Here is a 19,989-nt window from a genome sequence, read left to right on the forward strand (position 1 = left end):
GAGCACATATACACACATAGCAGACACACATGGATACACCGAGCGCATACACACACTGAGCACATGCATGTATACACACACACTGAGCACAGACACACACTGAGCACACACACCACACTGAGCACACACACATAGCAGACACACACACACACAGCAGACACACATGGATACATCGAGCACATACACACATAGCGCACATGCATGTATACACACACACACACACACACTGAGCACATATACACACATAGCAGACACATGGATACACCAAGCGCATACACACACTGAGCACATGCATGTATACACACATAGCGCACATGCATGTACACACACACACACTGAGCACACACACACTGAGCACACACACCACACTGAGCACACACACATAGCAGACGCACACACACATAGCAGACACATGGATACACCGAGCGCATACACACATACCGCACATGCATGTATACACACACACACACTCTGCTGTATACTCACCCAGCGAAAGAATACCAACAGATTCGTTTTTTGAAGTCAAAAGATTTTTTGTGTTTTATTTGTGAACAATTCAAGTGGAGGGGGACGTTTCGACCTAAACGTAGGTCTTCTTCACGCCACTTTACACTGAAAGAGTGGTAAAACAAATGTGAACACTATTTACAATATAATACATTTTCACTTATCCATAGACAATATACATATGTACATAGTAGAGAAAGTTACATGTCGGGATTGAGTCTTTGCAAAAGACAGCACAATATATATCAACAGTTACCCATAGGATATTGGGTTCTATATGAAGTGCAACAGCCTCAGTATGAAAAAAGTGAACAGCATACCTCCATAAAAGAAGAGAATTAATTCTTTAGGTTGAATACTGCAAGTGTAGATAAAGAAGAGGAAACCCCCGGATATAGCCTTTTAGTATGGTAGTCACAGAGAGCAAGTCCTGTGAACAAAGCGTATGTAGATGAGTGGGTAGTAGGTATAAGTACCCCTGTTTGCATACCTATAGTATGGAAATGGGCAAGTATGTTACATTACCTGGATGTTATTAATATAAAGTCTGACAGTGTGAGTATTCTGAAAGGGTTTGCAAGGGGCAGCCGTACAGGACTTGTGATTCCTTGGCATAAACCTCCAATCCTTTAGTATGAAATAAAGAATAATTATCAATTCCTCAGGAGAGTCTGCCAACAAGCATGTAAGGGCGGCTTTGCACGTTGCGACATTGCACGTGCGATGCCGATGGGGTCAAATCGAAAGTGACGCACATCTGGCGTCGCAGTCGATATCGCAACGTGCAAATCCTTTTTGATACGATGAACGAGCGCAAAAGCGTCGTTATCGTATCATCGCTGCAGCCTCCGACATTTCCATAATGCCGGTGCAGCGACAGGTGCGATGTTGTTCCTCGCTCCTGCGGCAGCACACATCGCTGTGTGTAAAGCCGCAGGAGCGAGGAACTTCACCTTACCTGCCGCCGGCTGCAATGAGAAGGACGGAGGTGGGCGGGATGTTTACATCCTGCTCATCTCCGCCCCTCCACTTCAATTGGCCGCCTGCCGTGTGACGTCGCTGTGACGCCGCACGACCCGCCCCCTTAGGAAAGAGGCGGGTCGCCGGCCAGAGGGACGTCGCACGGCAGGTATGTGCGTGTGAAACTGCCGTAGCGATAATAATCGCTACGGCAGCTTTCAGTAGATATTGCACGTGCGACGGGGGCGGGACTATCGCTGCAGCATCGGTAACACATTGTTACCGATGTCGCAGCGTGCAAAGCCCGCCTAAGTCTTTTAAACGCATACCTCATGAGATTTTTTATAATCAAATCAGCAAGTGTAAGGATGATATGCAGGTCTGATCTGTCCCAGATATATCATAATTCGTGGTGGTCCCAGAGTATATGTCCTATAGATCAAGGAATATATATGACTAACCATCATATGTTGGAAATATGGTAAATGTATGTAGGAAATAAGCTCAATTACCTTATTGGACTTCACATGGAGTTTTATAATATAGATTTTCCTATGTGATAAGTCAAATCCTGTGACTTGTAGTCCCTTCAGGGAAATGTGAATTAATAACAAATTTGCATCCATGTGTGGGCATATCAATATGACATATGGTATCATTACCTTAGGACAGTGGTGATTATTTAAAACCACACACTGCAAAGAATTGCTGACAGGAGATTTGCTACCATCTGAAAGTGATTGTTAGTAGCAGGGGTTAGTATACTTCAGTTAGGTTGGAGATAGAGTCTCCAGGAGCGGTACATATTACCTGTATAGTCCTCATTCAGTGAGTGCATAAGAAGAAGGGGGGTTGAGGGTCCCTCTATAGGATAAGGAAATTAGTGCATAGTTAGTTGATTATAAAAAGGAGGGGGAGAGAACCGGAGTGGAAGGGTTAGATCAGAGACATACCTGGTGTGCCGTCTTCCCAGACTGTGGCAAAATGCGGTGTATAGCTGGGCTTGCAGGCTATTTAACTCTGCAGCCCGGAAATAGCGTTAGACGCATGCGCAGTAGCGATCTGCGCTTGTATTAGGGCATAAAAGGTACCATTAGGTATGTAGTAGAAGCGCCCGCGCATGCGCAGTACGCAAAGTTGTATACTTTAAAGTCTAGTAGCGCTGGGAAGACGTATGTTATGTTTCTGGGTGATTTGTCTGTATGGCTGTTGCTAAAAGAGCGGTTAGGGGAGCGAAACTAGGAATATGCAGGAAAGTAGAATCATAGGGAGAGTTGTAAGGAGAAACAGAAATAAAGAGTTAGAAAGTATATGGCAAGATTGTGAATCTATAATAGCAAATACTGCATATGCACAAAACAGGAATATAACAATTAGGAATACAATAATGGGATATCTGATCCATATACAAGTTATTTAGGGTAATCTATTCCAACATTTAGTGAGTCATATGTAAATATTTTGTAAAAAAAATTTTTTAAACATCAAAAAGCATAATGAAGATATGACCTAAAAAGAAAGTTTGATTAATTCATATATAGCAAGGGTCCCAATATGCTATACAGTGCATAAACATCACTATATCAATAGTGCTATATAGAGAGTGCCGGTTTATACATTACCGTCTATCAGTGCATATATGATGGAAGCAGAAAAGGTGATGGTGCCGAATTTTAAGTTTTCTGTAAGGAATATCATGATAAGGTTAGTATAGGAATGGAGATGTCCTGCGCCCTGATAAAGAAAAATAGTGTTATAATCACAATGGCCAATCAATCTCTCTATTGAGCCCTTTGGGTGTTTTAGAGTTTGCAACTTATAGATCCAGAAGCTTTCCCGTTTTATTAGGAGCTCAATATGGTTGCCCCCCCGTCTAGGCCTATGTACCTTGTCAATGAATTGATAACGCAATTGTGCTACATTGTGTTTGGCCTCGTGGAAATGGTGGGGGATGGGGAGCCATAGTTTCCCACATCTGATGGTGGACTTATGGCTGGCAATTCGGTCTCCCACATGTTGAATGGTCTCTCTGACATAAAGTAAGCCGCATGGGTATTTGATTATATACGCCACGAAATTACTTTCGCACGTAAAGTACTCTTTAATGCGGAAACTTTTACCAGATCTGGGATGTGTAAAATGGTCCCCTTTTATTACATTCGAGCAGGACGGGCAGTTGAGGCAAGGGAAGGTGCCAGTGCGCTTTGGTGCTAAGAATTTTTGTGTGCTCAATTTGTCGCTGCCAATATCGGCCCTAACTAGAGAGTCTTTTATATTTTGGGGTCTTCTCTTGCACATGAGTGGAGGAAGTATAAATGATCCTATTGTTGGATATGCTTTCTTGAGCAGTGGCCAATGGCGATTGATTATATTGTAGATTTTGGGCACAGAGGTTCCTTGAACAAAATTACCCAGAAACACTGTTGAAAACAGAAAAAGAAAAAGCACTGCTTTCCACTCCCCCAGAGAGGGATAGAATAACACTCGATAGCAGGGCCGGCTCCAGGTTTTTGTGGGCCCCGGGCGGAAGAGTCCCAGTGGGCCCCATCCACACGCAGACACACATACGTACACATACATATTTAACGACAAACTCACAAAAATACATATAGAACTGACACATCTATACAGTCATATACACTGACATACATAGATACACATCATACATGCATACAGACAAACACACACAGCTCTGCTGGATACATACATACAGACACAGCGCTGCTACATACATACACACATAGCTCTGCTATATACATACAGACACAGCGCTGCTACATACATACACACATAGCTCTGCTACATACACACATAGCTCTGCTACATACACACATAGCTCTGCTACATACACACATAGCTCTGCCACATACACACATAGCTCTGCTACATACACACATAGCTCTGCTACATACACACATAGCTCTGCTACATACACACATAGCTCTGCCACATACACACATAGCTCTGCTACATACACACATAGCTCTGCTACATACACACATAGCTCTGCCACATACACACATAGCTCTGCTACATACACACATAGCTCTGCCACATACACACATAGCTCTGCCACATACATACACACATAGCTCTGCTATATACATACACACAGCTCTGCTACATACACACATAGCTCTGCCACATACATACACACATAGCTCTGCTATATACATACACACATAGCTCTGCTATATACATACACACATAGCTCTGCTACATACACACATAGCTCTGCTACATACACACATAGCTCTGCTATATACATACACACATAGCTCTGCTATATACATGCACACATAGCTCTGCTATATACATACACACATAGCTCTGCTATATACATACACACCTAGCTCTGCTATATACATACACACCTAGCTCTGCTATATACATACACACCTAGCTCTGCTATATACATACACACATAGCTCTGCTATATACATACACATAGCTCTGCTACATACACACATAGCTCTGCCACATACATACACACATAGCTCTGCTATATACATACACACATAGCTCTGCTATATACATACACACATAGCTCTGCTATATACATACACACATAGCTCTGCTACATACACACATAGCTCTGCCACATACATACACACATAGCTCTGCTATATACATACACACCTAGCTCTGCTATATACATACACACATAGCTCTGCTATATACATACACATATAGCTCTGCCACATACATACACACCTAGCTCTGCTATATACATACACACCTAGCTCTGCTATATACATACACACCTAGCTCTGCTATATACATACACACCTAGCTCTGCTATATACATACACACATAGCTCTGCTATATACATACACATATAGCTCTGCTATATACATACACACCTAGCTCTGCTATATACATACACACATAACTCTGCTATATACATACACACCTAGCTCTGCTATATACATACACACATAGCTCTGCTATATACATACACACCTAGCTCTGCTATATACATACACACATAACTCTGCTATATACATACACACCTAGCTCTGCTATATACATACACACCTAGCTCTGCTATATACATACACACATAGCTCTGCTATATACATACACATATAGCTCTGCTATATACATACACACCTAGCTCTGCTATATACATACACACATAACTCTGCTATATACATACACACCTAGCTCTGCTATATACATACACACATAACTCTGCTATATACATACACACCTAGCTCTGCTATATACATACACACATAGCTCTGCTATATACATACACACCTAGCTCTGCTATATACATACACACATAACTCTGCTATATACATACACACCTAGCTCTGCTATATACATACACACATAGCACTGCTATATACATACACACATAGCACTGCTATATACATACACACCTAGCTCTGCTATATACATACACACCTAGCTCTGCTATATACATACACACCTAGCTCTGCTATATACATACACACCTAGCTCTGCTATATACATACACACCTAGCTCTGCTATATACATACACACCTAGCTCTGCTATATACATACACACATAGCACTGCTATATACATACACACCTAGCTCTGCTATATACATACACACATAGCTCTGCTATATACATACACACATAGCACTGCTATATACATACACACTTAGCTCTGCTATATACATACACACATAGCTCTGCTATATACATACACACCTAGCTCTGCTATATACATACACACATAGCTCTGCTATATACATACACACCTAGCTCTGCTATATACATACACACATAACTCTGCTATATACATACACACCTAGCTCTGCTATATACATACACACATAGCACTGCTATATACATACACACCTAGCTCTGCTATATACATACACACCTAGCTCTGCTATATACATACACACCTAGCTCTGCTATATACATACACACCTAGCTCTGCTATATACATACACACCTAGCTCTGCTATATACATACACACATAGCTCTGCTATATACATACACACATAGCACTGCTATATACATACACACTTAGCTCTGCTACATACACACATAGCTCTGCTACATACACACATAGCTCTGCTATATACATACACACCTAGCTCTGCTATATACATACACACATAGCTCTGCTATATACATACACACCTAGCTCTGCTATATACATACACACATAACTCTGCTATATACATACACACCTAGCTCTGCTATATACATACACACATAGCACTGCTATATACATACACACCTAGCTCTGCTATATACATACACACCTAGCTCTGCTATATACATACACACCTAGCTCTGCTATATACATACACACCTAGCTCTGCTATATACATACACACCTAGCTCTGCTATATACATACACACATAGCACTGCTATATACATACACACATAGCACTGCTATATACATACACACTTAGCTCTGCTATATACATACACACCTAGCTCTGCTATATACATACACACCTAGCTCTGCTATATACATACACACCTAGCTCTGCTATATACATACACACCTAGCTCTGCTACATACAGACAGAGACAGACACGCGCGGCTCCGGGGGGGCATAAATCGGGAGGTGGGGAGGGCACATACCGCTCAGGTCACGGAGGAGAAGGGGCCCACACAGCGCCGGAGGGACACGCTGTGCTGGGGGTCGCTGGCTGGCACTGCAACTCTCATCTGTGGGACTGAGCAGGATGCCGGTCTGTAGCTCCGCCCACAGATGAAGTTCAAACCAGGAAGTCTGCACGCCTTAAAGAGACGGCGCCGCAGATTCCTGCCGAGGACTGCGGTCCCCGAAACTCGGCCCGGGGACCGCAGAACTAAGGAGAGTGGGCCCCGGCCAAGGTGCACCAGAGCTGACGAGGCCGAGTGGGCCCCCCCGGCTCTCCAGGGCCCCGGCATTTGCCCGGGTATGCCGGGTGCTGACGCCGGCCCTGCTCGATAGAGTACCTTTTGTACATACCCACCATCCTTCTATGCCCAAAATCTACAATATAATCAATCGCCATTGGCCACTGCTCAAGAAAGCATATCCAACAATAGGATCATTTATACTTCCTCCACTCATGTGCAAGAGAAGACCCCAAAATATAAAGGACTCTCTAGTTAGGGCCGATATTGGCAGCGACAAATTGAGCACACAAACATTCTTAGCACCAAAGCGCACTGGCACTTTCCCTTGCCTCAACTGCCCGTCCTGCTCGAATGTAATAAAAGGGGACCATTTTACACATCCCAGATCTGGTAAAAGTTTCCGCATTAAAGAGTACTTTACGTGCGAAAGTAATTTCGTGGCGTATATAATCAAATGCCCATGCGGCTTACTTTATGTCGGAGAGACCATTCAACATGTGGGAGACCGACTTGCCAGCCATAAGTCCACCATCAGATGTGGGAAACTATGGCTCCCCATCCCCCACCATTTCCACGAGGCCAAACACAATGTAGCACAATTGCGATATCAAGTCATTGACAAGGTACATAGGCCTAGACGAGGGGGCAACCATATTGAGCTCCTAAAAAAACGGGAAAGCTTCTGGATCTATAAGTTGCAAACTCTAACACCCAAAGGGCTCAATAGAGAGATTGATTGGCTATTGTGATTATAACACTATTTTTCTTTATCAGGGCGCAGGACATCTCCATTCCTATACTAACCTTATCATGATATTCCTTACAGAAAACTTAAAATTCGGCACCATCACCTTTTCTGCTTCCATCATATATGCACTGATAGACGGTAATGTATAAACCGGCACTCTCTATATAGCACTATTGATATAGTGATGTTTATGCACTGTATAGCATATTGGGACCCTTGCTGTATATGAATTAATCAAACTTTCTTTTTAGGTCATATCTTCATTATGCTTTTTGATGTTTAAAAAATTTTTTTTACAAAATATTTACATATGACTCACTAAATGTTGGAATAGATTACCCTAAATAACTTGTATATGGATCAGATATCCCATTATTGTATTCCTAATTGTTATATTCCTGTTTTGTGCATATGCAGTATTTGCTATTATAGATTCACAATCTTGCCATATACTTTCTAACTCTTTATTTCTGTTTCTCCTTACAACTCTCCCTATGATTCTACTTTCCTGCATATTCCTAGTTTCGCTCCCCTAACCGCTCTTTTAGCAACAGCCATACAGACAAATCACCCAGAAACATAACATACGTCTTCCCAGCGCTACTAGACTTTAAAGTATACAACTTTGCGTACTGCGCATGCGCGGGCGCTTCTACTACATACCTAATGGTACCTTTTATGCCCTAATACAAGCGCAGATCGCTACTGCGCATGCGTCTAACGCTATTTCCGGGCTGCAGAGTTAAATAGCCTGCAAGCCCAGCTATACACCGCATTTTGCCACAGTCTGGGAAGACGGCACACCAGGTATGTCTCTGATCTAACCCTTCCACTCCGGTTCTCTCCCCCTCCTTTTTATAATCAACTAACTATGCACTAATTTCCTTATCCTATAGAGGGACCCTCAACCCCCCTTCTTCTTATGCACTCACTGAATGAGGACTATACAGGTAATATGTACCGCTCCTGGAGACTCTATCTCCAACCTAACTGAAGTATACTAACCCCTGCTACTAACAATCACTTTCAGATGGTAGCAAATCTCCTGTCAGCAATTCTTTGCAGTGTGTGGTTTTAAATAATCACCACTGTCCTAAGGTAATGATACCATATGTCATATTGATTTGCCCACACATGGATGCAAATTTGTAATTAATTCACATTTCCCTGAAGGGACTACAAGTCACAGGATTTGACTTATCACATAGGAAAATCTATATTATAAAACTCCATGTGAAGTCCAATAAGGTAATTGAGCTTATTTCCTACATACATTTACCATATTTCCAACATATGATGGTTAGTCATATATATTCCTTGATCTATAGGGCATATACTCTGGGACCACCACGAATTATGATATATCTGGGACAGACCTGCATATCATCCTTACACTTGCTGATTTGATTATAAAAAATCTCATGAGGTATGCGTTTAAAAGACTTACATGCTTGTTGGCAGACTCTCCTGAGGAATTGATAATTATTCTTTATTTCATACTAAAGGATTGGAGGTTTATGCCAAGGAATCACAAGTCCTGTACGGCTGCCCCTTACAAACCCTTTCAGAATACTCACACTGTGAGACTTTATATTAATATCATCCAGGTAATGTAACATACTTGCCCATTTCCATACTATAGGTATGCAAACAGGGGTACTTATACCTACTACCCACTCATCTACATACGCTTTGTTCACAGGACTTGCTCTCTGTGACTACCATACTAAAAGGCTATATCCGGGGGTTTCCTCTTCTTTATCTACACTTGCAGTATTCAACCTAAAGAATTAATTCTCTTCTTTTATGGAGGTATGCTGTTCACTTTTTTCATACTGAGGCTGTTGCACTTCATATAGAACCCAATATCCTATGGGTAACTGTTGATATATATTGTGCTGTCTTTTGCAAAGACTCAATCCCGACATGGAACTTTCTCTACTATGTACATATGTATATTGTCTATAAATAAGTGAAAATGTATTATATTGTAAATAGTGATTACATTTGTTTTACCACTCTTTCAGTGTAAAGTGGCGTGAAGAAGGCCTACGTTTAGGTCGAAACGTCCCCCTCCACTTGAATTGTTCACAAATGAAACACAAAAAATCTTTTGACTTCAAAAAACAAATCTGTTGGTATTCTTTTTCTACCTTACCTTGAATGAGAGTGCAGTGTTTGAATTTGTATACTATAGTCTGGACCGTGGTCCACTCACTAGCACCGCAAACCCCCCTCATTTATTGCTGTGTGCACACCATATATCTATAGTCTACTCACCCAGCTATGCGGTCCCCGACACTGAAGTCCCCAGCGCTGTTCCCGCTTCCAGCTCCACAGGGCACTGAATATTCAGTGAGTATAATGAGCGGCGATAAGGAGCGGGAGGCAGCAGAGGCGGAGACAGCATCGCTGGAGAGAAGTAAATATAGAAAATATTTTTATTAAAAAGACCCATATTTTCTCCGGTATGTTTTACACTGATGTCATATGGATCACATCAGTGTGCGATCCGTGTGACATCCGTGCTGCCGGAGATACCTGTGTGTGTGCGTGCGGGGTCATGAAAAGTCACACAGTCCGTGTGCAAACACGGACGTGTGAGGCACATCATAGAATAACATGGGTAAGTGTGACATTCCTTTTTAAAAACGGATGTCACACGTACCTAAAACATGGACGTCTGAAACCAGCCTACGGCAGCACACCGGATCCGACAAAGTGGAGAAAAGCCGGATGTGTGAAACCGCTAGCTTACCCCGGCTCCCGGCACATGTGTGCCGGAGCCGGCGTAGGCTGGTAACCATGGTACACATCGGGTAACTATAAAAACCGCTTTGCTTAGTTACCCAATGTGTAACATGGTTACTAGCTTACCCCGGGTTTCGGCACACGTGTGCCGGAGCCGGCGTACGCTGTTAACCAGCGTACACATCGAGTAACTATGGAAACCACTTTGCATAGTTACCCAATGTGTACCATGGTTACTAGCTTACCCCGGCTCCCGGCCCATTCAGATCGTTGGTCTCCCACTGTCAAACACGCCGATGCGTGCTGCACAGCAGGAGACCAACGAGCAAAAAATGAACCATCATTATTCAAGACTTACTGATTATATTATTATTCAATCTGCTAACCTACATACACATTCTAGACTACCCGATACGTTAGAATCGGGCCACCATCTAGTTTATAATAATTATATATTTATTAATATATATTATATATAACACAATATTTATTAATATTTATCATTATATATAATATTTAATTTGTATTTATAATAATTTACTCTAGATAACAAAATTATTTCTTGTCTTTCAAAAAACCTCTGAGCTCTTATACAACTTTATTAATAGAAAAATTAAAAAAAAGTGATGGCACTCAGAATATGGATCAGAAACCAAATCTTTTTACTATCTTTTTTTTATGATATATTTTTTTAAGTAGTAAACTATTGCCTCGTAGAACAAATTTACTGTAGAAACAAAACCCAAAAGACAATGATGGAATTGTTTGTTTTTTTAAATGCCACTCTATATGTTTTGACATTCTTCAGTATATTATACAGTAAAATGGATTGTGTCATTCAAAATTAACACTCGTCTCACAAATAAAGCAAGCCCCTCACATGGCTATCTCTACAGAAAACTAAAAGGGAATTAATGAAACTAAAATCAAAAACATTAAGATTTCCTACTAATGCTGACCTCATTTTTGGAATGTTTCATTTAGACATTTTTTTACCCATAAATGTATCATGTGTCAGGCATTTGTCACCCATCAGCTATAATGGCATCCTTTTTATAGACACATTATAAAAACTTCATGAAAGGCTCATGTCGTATCTGGTAACAAATACCTACATAAACCCTCAGTCCAGTAGACCACTGCGCAACCAGCTCTGTCCTCACCTATTGTACCATCACCCATTCCCTATAGACTGTGAGCCCTCGTGGGCAGGGTCCTCTCTCCTCCTATACCAGTCTGTTTTCTACTGTTAATAATTGTTGTATACCCTTTTCACTTGTAAAGCGCCATGGAATAAATGGCGCTACAATAAATAATTATTAATTAATAATAATAATAATAAATATCTGTGATGGCTCAGGTTAGAATAGAGGATAGACTACAGTTGTTTACTAAACTGTTTACTAACCATTTTTGTGGTATACCAACCTACACCAGCCAGATGGAGGCCAAAAGGACACTTCTTTGGCCCCTATGGGCACATATACCGAGTATGGGAAACTTTACTGATGTACTTGCTTCCGAAAACAAATCCTAAACTAACTTATTGGCTGTGAGCTAGCCCAGGCTGATATATTTATCGATCTTTTTATGCCAGTAGACTTTGGCAAAATTTCAGAAAAATTGTTTTATTTTACGAAGACGCCTAGAGGATAGTTGACAACTGAACGTCTTACTCTGATCTAAACCTCTTTACTCACATTGTTACTGGCTCCTGATACTCACAAGCAATCCTCCGCCAAGCAGTCCTGGCAGCCACCATTCATAACATGAAATTGGACTATAGAAGGGTCTCCCATCTTCTATGTAATCGGCAACAAGCGGAGTCAAGTTTAGTGCGATAGCCAACAAAGCCAGCACCAACAGAAAGAATCCATTGCAGGACGACCATTTTTCTGTGCAAGTCATGTTGATGGAAAGCAAACTAGCTAATGAGTGAAGACTTAAAATGATCTGTGCTTCATAAAGGGTTAAGTTAATGTTTAAAAGGCTGAAGTCCACACAGAGGAGGAAGTAAATAAGAAATAATTCAAAAATGCCATTAAGTGTCATTAAGCTATAAAACCTTATCTTTATCTCTAAGCTTTAGTATTATGAAATATTATCCTGCTTTATTAATTATCATGCTTTATTACTATTAGTACATTACTTATTGTATCCAACATTGTAATTCTACTAGTTTAGCTTCTATTTAGGAAAATGTAGCTAATAATAAAACCAACAGATTATATACGGTAGTTATCTAAACTAGACCTCACCATATCTGATGATCTTTATAATCTATAACCTTTACTCCCAATGTAATGACTAAGAATTTGCATTACCTAAGCCATAGGCATATTCAAGATGGGACTTATTTCCTAAAGGATTTTTTTTTTTAAATAAGACCAAGAACTACTAATTTCTATGAGGCTTAACGCCGCTTTACACGCAACGACATCACTAACGAGATGTCGTTAGGGGTCATGGAATTAGTGACGCACATCCGACCTAGTTAGCGACGTCGCTGCGTGTGAAACGATCAAAATTACTTACCTTATCATTGATCGTTGACGCGTCGTTCTATTCCCAATTATCGTTACTGTTGCAGGACGCAGGTTGTTCGTCATTCCTGCAGCAGCACACATCGCTATGTGTGACACCGCAGGAACGAGGAACAACACCGTATGTTACGGGGGCTGTCTAATTATAAAAACCAAAGGGATATAAGACAGTCAGGGTCCACTGTGCAAAGTCTCTGCTGCAAACTATGGCAGAGGATAAGGGGTATCTTATACTACGGAAGCAGTACTGACACTGATACGTCTCAGTGACACTAGAGCCAATGACGGCGTGTACTGTTAAAGTCACAGCGACTACCGTATTTAGCATTAACGTAAAAGGGATAGGTTAATGAATGAGGAAGAGTATATAAGTTTGCCGCTGTAAATAGTAGTAGCACAAGTGCAGAGTGCAATACCTCTGTTAAACTCACAGAGGCATATAGTTAGGAAATAAAGCAATTCCTCCCTTACTCGGAGGGTGTGTGGTATGGTCTCTGTTAAAGATCACAGAGACAAAAGCAGTGAGTGTGAAATGGCACCTACCTAGGTCCGTTCCTCTAGTGGTGCCAGGAGACGGACAGCAGCGTAAGCCGCACAAAGCTCCTACCTGCGTTCGCTCCACTAGTGTGCGAGGACACGAACCACTTAGATATGGCACCTGCCTAGGTCCGCTCCACCATTGGTGCAAAAGAGACGGACAGCAGCACAAGCCGCACAAAGCTCTTACCTATGTTCGCTCCCCTAGTGTGCGAGGATACGAACAACTGCCAGACGCAGTATAAGGAACGTCACCCTAGCGGCAATGTCCACCTACGAGTAGAATCACAAGGCCCAGCCGGACCATGTGCCTCAGGCACCTGCCTATGTCCGCTCCACTAAGATGTAAGGATACGGACCGCAGCCAAAGCTGTAAGGTACAAGAACGCTACCCTGCCGGTAGCGCTCACCTAGCATAGAGAGAGAGATGCCTAGAGGGACGTGCACAGAGCATCTACTCTCATGCATGAACCAAGCGGACTGAGCGCTGGGCGGCGTGCGTCAGGGTCTTATATAGACTCTGTGCCTCATCCAAGATGGAGGACACCAGAGCCAATCCGCTGCCAGAATGACAGCAATGACGTCACGCTGGCCTATCACCGAGCAAAGCGTCACAAGCACATGACCAGCGACCAATCGGCATAGAAGGTGTCAGAGACATGTGACCACGTGTCACAAGCACATGACCAGCGACCAATCAGCTTAGAGGGTGTCAGAGACAATGGCTCCAAGATAGGACTTAGTCTCCAGCGCTCGCACATGGGCAGTAGCAAGAAATCCGAACATAGTCTCCAGTGCCACAGCAACCGTAACAGTACCTCCCCCTCAAGGGCCCCCCTCCCGGCGACGCAGGTAATCGGCAACTAAGTCGGGAGCATGGACAGCCTCCTCAGGCTCCCAAGAGCGATGTTCCGGGCCGTAGCCCTCCCAATCTATCAAGAAGAACCTGCGCCCTCGAACCATCTTAGAACCAACTATGGCTCGTACCTCATAGCTAGAGCGAGAGGAATCAGAGGCAGGAGAGTGCACTTCACGAGCGTGAGGTAAAATAGCCGGCTTTAACAGTGAGACATGGAATTTGTCATGGATCCTAAGATGGACGGGTAACTTCAATTGGTAGACTACAGGATTTACCTGTCGAAGAACCTCATAAGGACCCAGGAAGCGAGGAGAAAATTTGACAGAGCTCACTCTAAGTTTCACGTGTTTTGCAGAGAGCCACACAAAGTCCCCCAGAGAAAAGACAGGAGCTGGGCGACGAAACCGATCGGACACCGTCTTCATACGGTCCTTAGCTGCTTGGATCGACTCTTGAGTCCGATCCCAAACCTCTCTGGCATTAGTTGCCCAGTCGGCCACAAGAGGAGGAGGTGCAGCAGCGGGAAACAGTACCGGTACCCCTGTGTTGCCCATTATTGAGTACGAACGGAGTCTGCCCAGTGGCCTCAGCCAGCGAATTGTTAAGGGCAAATTCTGCCCAGGGTAGGAGGGAGGACCAGTTATCGTGGTTCTCAGCAACAAAGTGTCGAAGGTATATAATCATGGATTGATTGGTACGCTCAACCAAACCATTGGTCTCCGGATGGTATGCCGAAGAGAGATTCAACTCAATTTGCAGAAGGCTACAAAGATCTCGCCAGAAACGGGAAGCAAATTGCGGGCCTCTATCACAAATGATACGATCTGGCATCCCGTGAAGCCTAAAGACATGCTGGAGGAATAGTTTGGCTAGTACCCTGGAAGATGGGATTCTCGATAACGGTACGAGATGAACCATCCGGGAGAAATGGTCCGTAATGACCCACACAAATCTATGTCCCTTTGAACACGGAAAATCACCCACAAAGTCCATGCCTACCACCTCCCATGGTCTATCTGGCACTGGTAAGGGATGCAAGAGCCCAGCCGGTCTCTGCCGTAACGGACGGTTGCGAGCACACGAGTAGCAGGAACCAACATATCTCTTGACATGGCTGGTTAAGTGTGGCCACCAATACCACCTCTCGAGTAACTCTCGTGTCCGTCTGATACCAAAATGCCCACCCACCTTTGAGGTGTGGGCCCACGACAGTATATCATTCTGTCGATCAGGCGGAACAAAGGTCTTGCCCGATGGGATTTGGTCTAACGTCACAGGGGAGAGCGTATGAAAAACCCTGGATGGAAGGATAAGACGAGGTTCGTCAATCTCTTCCTGGGTAGAAACCATAGAGTGAGACAGGGCATCTGCCTTGTCATTCTTACTCCCAGACAGATAGTTGATGGAGAAGTGAAAGCGGGAGAAAAACAAGGACCAACGGGCTTGGCGAGGATTCAGACGCTGAGCGGTTTGTAAGTACGTCAGATTCTTATGGTCTGTATAGACCTGGAAAAGATGTTTCGCTCCTTCTAGCAAGTGACGCCACTCCTCCAAGGCTAATCTCAGGGCGAGCAGTTCCCTATCCCCAATGGTATAGTTTCTCTCTGCCGGTGAAAAGGTTTTAGCAAAGAAGAAACACGGCCTTTTTCTACCTACACCGTTCTTTTAATATAAGACTGCACCAGCACCCACTGAAGAGGCATCAACCTCCAAGAGGAAGGGCTTATTCTCATCGGGTCTTTGAAGAACAGGAGCAGTTGAAAAGTGTCTTTTTACTGCCTCAAAAGCCTGGGATGTCTCAGTAGACCAGACTTTTGGATTAGCACCTTTCTTAGTCAAGGCCACCAAAGGGGCCACCAAAGTGGAGAAATGGGGTATAAACTGCCGGTAATAATTTATGAATCCTAAGAAGCGTTGCACTGCCTTCAAGGAATGAGGTTCGGACCATTCCAGGACAGCAGAGAGCTTCGCAGGATCCATAGCCAGACCCTCTTGTGAGATAATGTAACCCAAAAAAGGCAAGGATGACTGCTCGAATACACACTTTTCGAGTTTAGCAAACAATGAGTGCTCCCTTAAGCGGGAAAGGACACGAACGACATCCTGACGATGAGTCTCCAGATCAGGAGAAAAAATCAGGATGTCGTCCAGATACACCAAACGGAGGATAACAGTAAATCCCTGAACACATCGTTTACGAAGTCCTGAAATACTGCGGGTGCATTACATAAACCAAAAGGCATGACGAGGTATTCATAGTGACCATCTCGGGTGTTAAAAGCGGTCTTCCATTCATCACCCTCTCGAATTCGTACCAAGTTATACGCACCCCGCAGATCCAACTTCGTAAAAACCTGAGCTCCCCTCAGTCTGTCAAAGAGCTCCGAAATTAAAGGTAATGGGTATTTGTTCTTTATTGTGATTGCGTTGAGACCCCTGTAATCTATGCAGGGACGCAAATCACCCTCTTTCTTCCGTACAAAGAAAAACCCAGCTCCTGCAGGAGAGACAGACTTACGAATGAACCCCTTCTCTAAACTCTCTCTTATATAGGTCGACATGGCCTTCGACTCAGGTATTGACAGGGGGTAAACCCTGCCCTTTGGTGGAACCGAACCTGGGATAAGGTCTATGGCGCAGTCATACGGCCTATGGGGTGGAAGAACCTCAGCACCCTGTTTGGAGAACACGTCAGCGAAATCCAAATAGGGTGTAGGTATGGGAGAGAGATCAGTTGATGCAACTGCAACGACCTTAGGTGGTAAGGGAAGACATCGGGACTGACATTTCGAACCCCAACTAATAATGCTGTCGGACTCCCGGTCAATTAGAGGAGCATGAGTCCGAAGCCATGGGAGACCCAGAAGGATGTCGTCTATACCCTCAGGCAAAACAAGAAAAGAAATCTCCTCTATGTGACCCTGAGACAGGGAAAGGCGCAAGGGAACTATCCTCAATGTAATGGAGTCAGACAACATAGTCCCATTAACAACACGGACAGGAATAGGCGCCTCTAACATGATAGAGGGAATATTGTGTCTCTTTACAAATCCTGAGGACACAAAAGTCCAGTCAGCTCCGGAATCCACAAAAGCCATAATAGGCCATGTATTCTCAGAGAATGAGAGCTGACCTGGGATACTACACTTAGAGGGTGCAGAAGACGTCTCTATTAACCCCCCTCTAATGGTTACTAGGCCTGGGAGTTTCCCTGACGGCTAGGACATTTGTTGGCATAGTGCCCAGCCTGACGACATACGTAACATATAGGAGGACCAGACTTGCGTATTCTGGAGGACGTATGACCTAACTCCATAGGAGTGGGAGATGTTTCAGATGCTGAGGAAGATGGTGGTGGACCCTCAACAACTGGAATAGCCCGATGCTTAGGGTGTGAGGAAGAGACCTCGAGTCTACGTTCCCTATGGCGTACGTCGATCCTCGTTGCTACTGTGATCAAGTCCTCCAGAGAAGCAGGGACCTCACAAGTAGAAAGGGCATCCTTGACATAGCCTGCCAACCCTCTCCAGAAGATAGGAATCAACACCTTCTCTGGCCAGTCTAGTTCTGCCACCAGAGTTCTAAAAGCAATGGCATAAGAACTAGTGGATAACGAACCCTGATATAGATCTAACAGTCTCAGGGCCGCATCATGGGTAACCTGCAGACCCATGAATACCGCTTTAAGAGCATCAAGAAAGTCTTGATGTCTCAGAGTAACCACATCAGAGCGCTCCCATAGGGGAGTCGCCCATTCTAAGGCTTTGTCCTGAAGTAAGGAGATGATAAAGCCTACTCTGGACCTCTCCGTAGAGAAGCGAGAAGAGTTGACTTCTAGGTGTATCTGACACTGACTAATGAAACCACGACATGATCTGGCATCGCCAGAATATCTGTTTGGCAGAGCAAGTCGAGGATCATGTGCAGATGTCACCATGGTCTGAAGTTTATGCTCTATACTCTTGAGCCGCGACTCAAGTACTTGTATGTAACGGTGTAACTGCTGATATTCTGCCATAACTGCCAGACCCTTGGCTCAGTCCTAATGTTACGGGGGTTGTCTGATTATGAAAACCAAAGGGATATCAGACAGTCAGGGTCCACCGTGCAAAGTCTCTGCTGCAGACTATGGCAGAGGATAAGGGGTATCTTGTACTACACTGATACGTCTCAGTGACACTAGAGCCAATCACGGCGTGTACTGTTAAAGTCACAGCGACTACTGTATTTAGAATTAACGTAAAAGGGATAGGTTAATGAATGAGGAAGAGTATATAAGTGTGCCGCTGTAAATAGTAGTAGCACAAGTGCAGAGTGCAATACCTCTGTTAAACTCACAGAGGCATATAGTTAGGAAATAAAGCAATTCCTCCCTTACTCGGAGGGTGTGTGGTATGGTCTCTTTTAATGATCACAGAGACAAAAGCAGTATGTGTGAAATGGCACCTACCTAGGTCCGTTCCTCTAGTGGTGCCAGGAGCCGGACAGCAGCGTAAGCCGCACAAAGCTCATACCTGCGTTCGCTCCACTAGTGTGCGAGGACACGAACCACTAGATATGGCACCTGCCTAGGTCCGCTCCACTAGTGGTGCAAAAGAGACGGACAGCACCACAAGCCGCACAAAGCTCCTACCTATGTTTGCTCCCCTAGTGTGCGATGATACGAACAACTGCCAGACGCAGTATAAGGAATGTCACCCTAGCGGCAACGTCCACCTACGAGAAGAATCACAAGGCCCAGCCGGACCATGTGCCTCAGGCACCTGCCTATGTCCGCTCCACTAAGATGTAAGGATACGGACCGCAGCCGAAGCTGTAAGGTACAAGAACGCTACCCTGCCGGTAGCGCTCACCTAGCATAGACAGAGAGATGCCTAGAGGGACGTGCACAGAGCGTCTACTCTCATGCATGAACCAAGAGGACTGAGCGCCGGGCGGCGTGCGTCAGGGTCTTATATAGACTCTGTGCCTCGTCCAAGATGGAGGACACCAGAGCCAATCCGCTGCCAGAACGACAGCAATGACATCACGCTGGCCTATCACTGAGCAAAGCGTCACAAGCACATGACCAGCGACCAATCGGCATAGAAGGTGTCAGAGACATGTGACCACATGTCACAAGCACATGACCAGTGGCCAATCAGCTTAGAAGGTGTCAGAGACATGTGACCTCGTGTCAGCGATGATGTCACCCGCACATGTGCAATGGCTCCAAGATAGGACTTAGTCTCCAG

The 19,989-nt window shown here is 44.0% G+C and overlaps 1 protein-coding gene across 1 annotated transcript in view; it reads right to left on the minus strand.

Moving 5' to 3' along the window:
- TM4SF20 (transmembrane 4 L six family member 20) overlaps nt 1-12,764 on the minus strand; it is a 38,317-nt gene extending 25,553 nt beyond the window's left edge. The window contains exon 1 of the mRNA XM_075338685.1: nt 12,542-12,764. Within this exon, the coding sequence (XP_075194800.1) occupies nt 12,542-12,724 (183 nt within the window). The 5' untranslated portion in view covers nt 12,725-12,764. The remainder of the gene's footprint in view (nt 1-12,541) is intronic.
- Between the last annotated feature and the right edge of the window lie 7,225 nt (nt 12,765-19,989).

The sequence above is a fragment of the Anomaloglossus baeobatrachus genome, chromosome 3 (genome assembly GCF_048569485.1).
Source record: "Anomaloglossus baeobatrachus isolate aAnoBae1 chromosome 3, aAnoBae1.hap1, whole genome shotgun sequence".
Taxonomy (NCBI): domain Eukaryota; kingdom Metazoa; phylum Chordata; class Amphibia; order Anura; family Aromobatidae; genus Anomaloglossus; species Anomaloglossus baeobatrachus.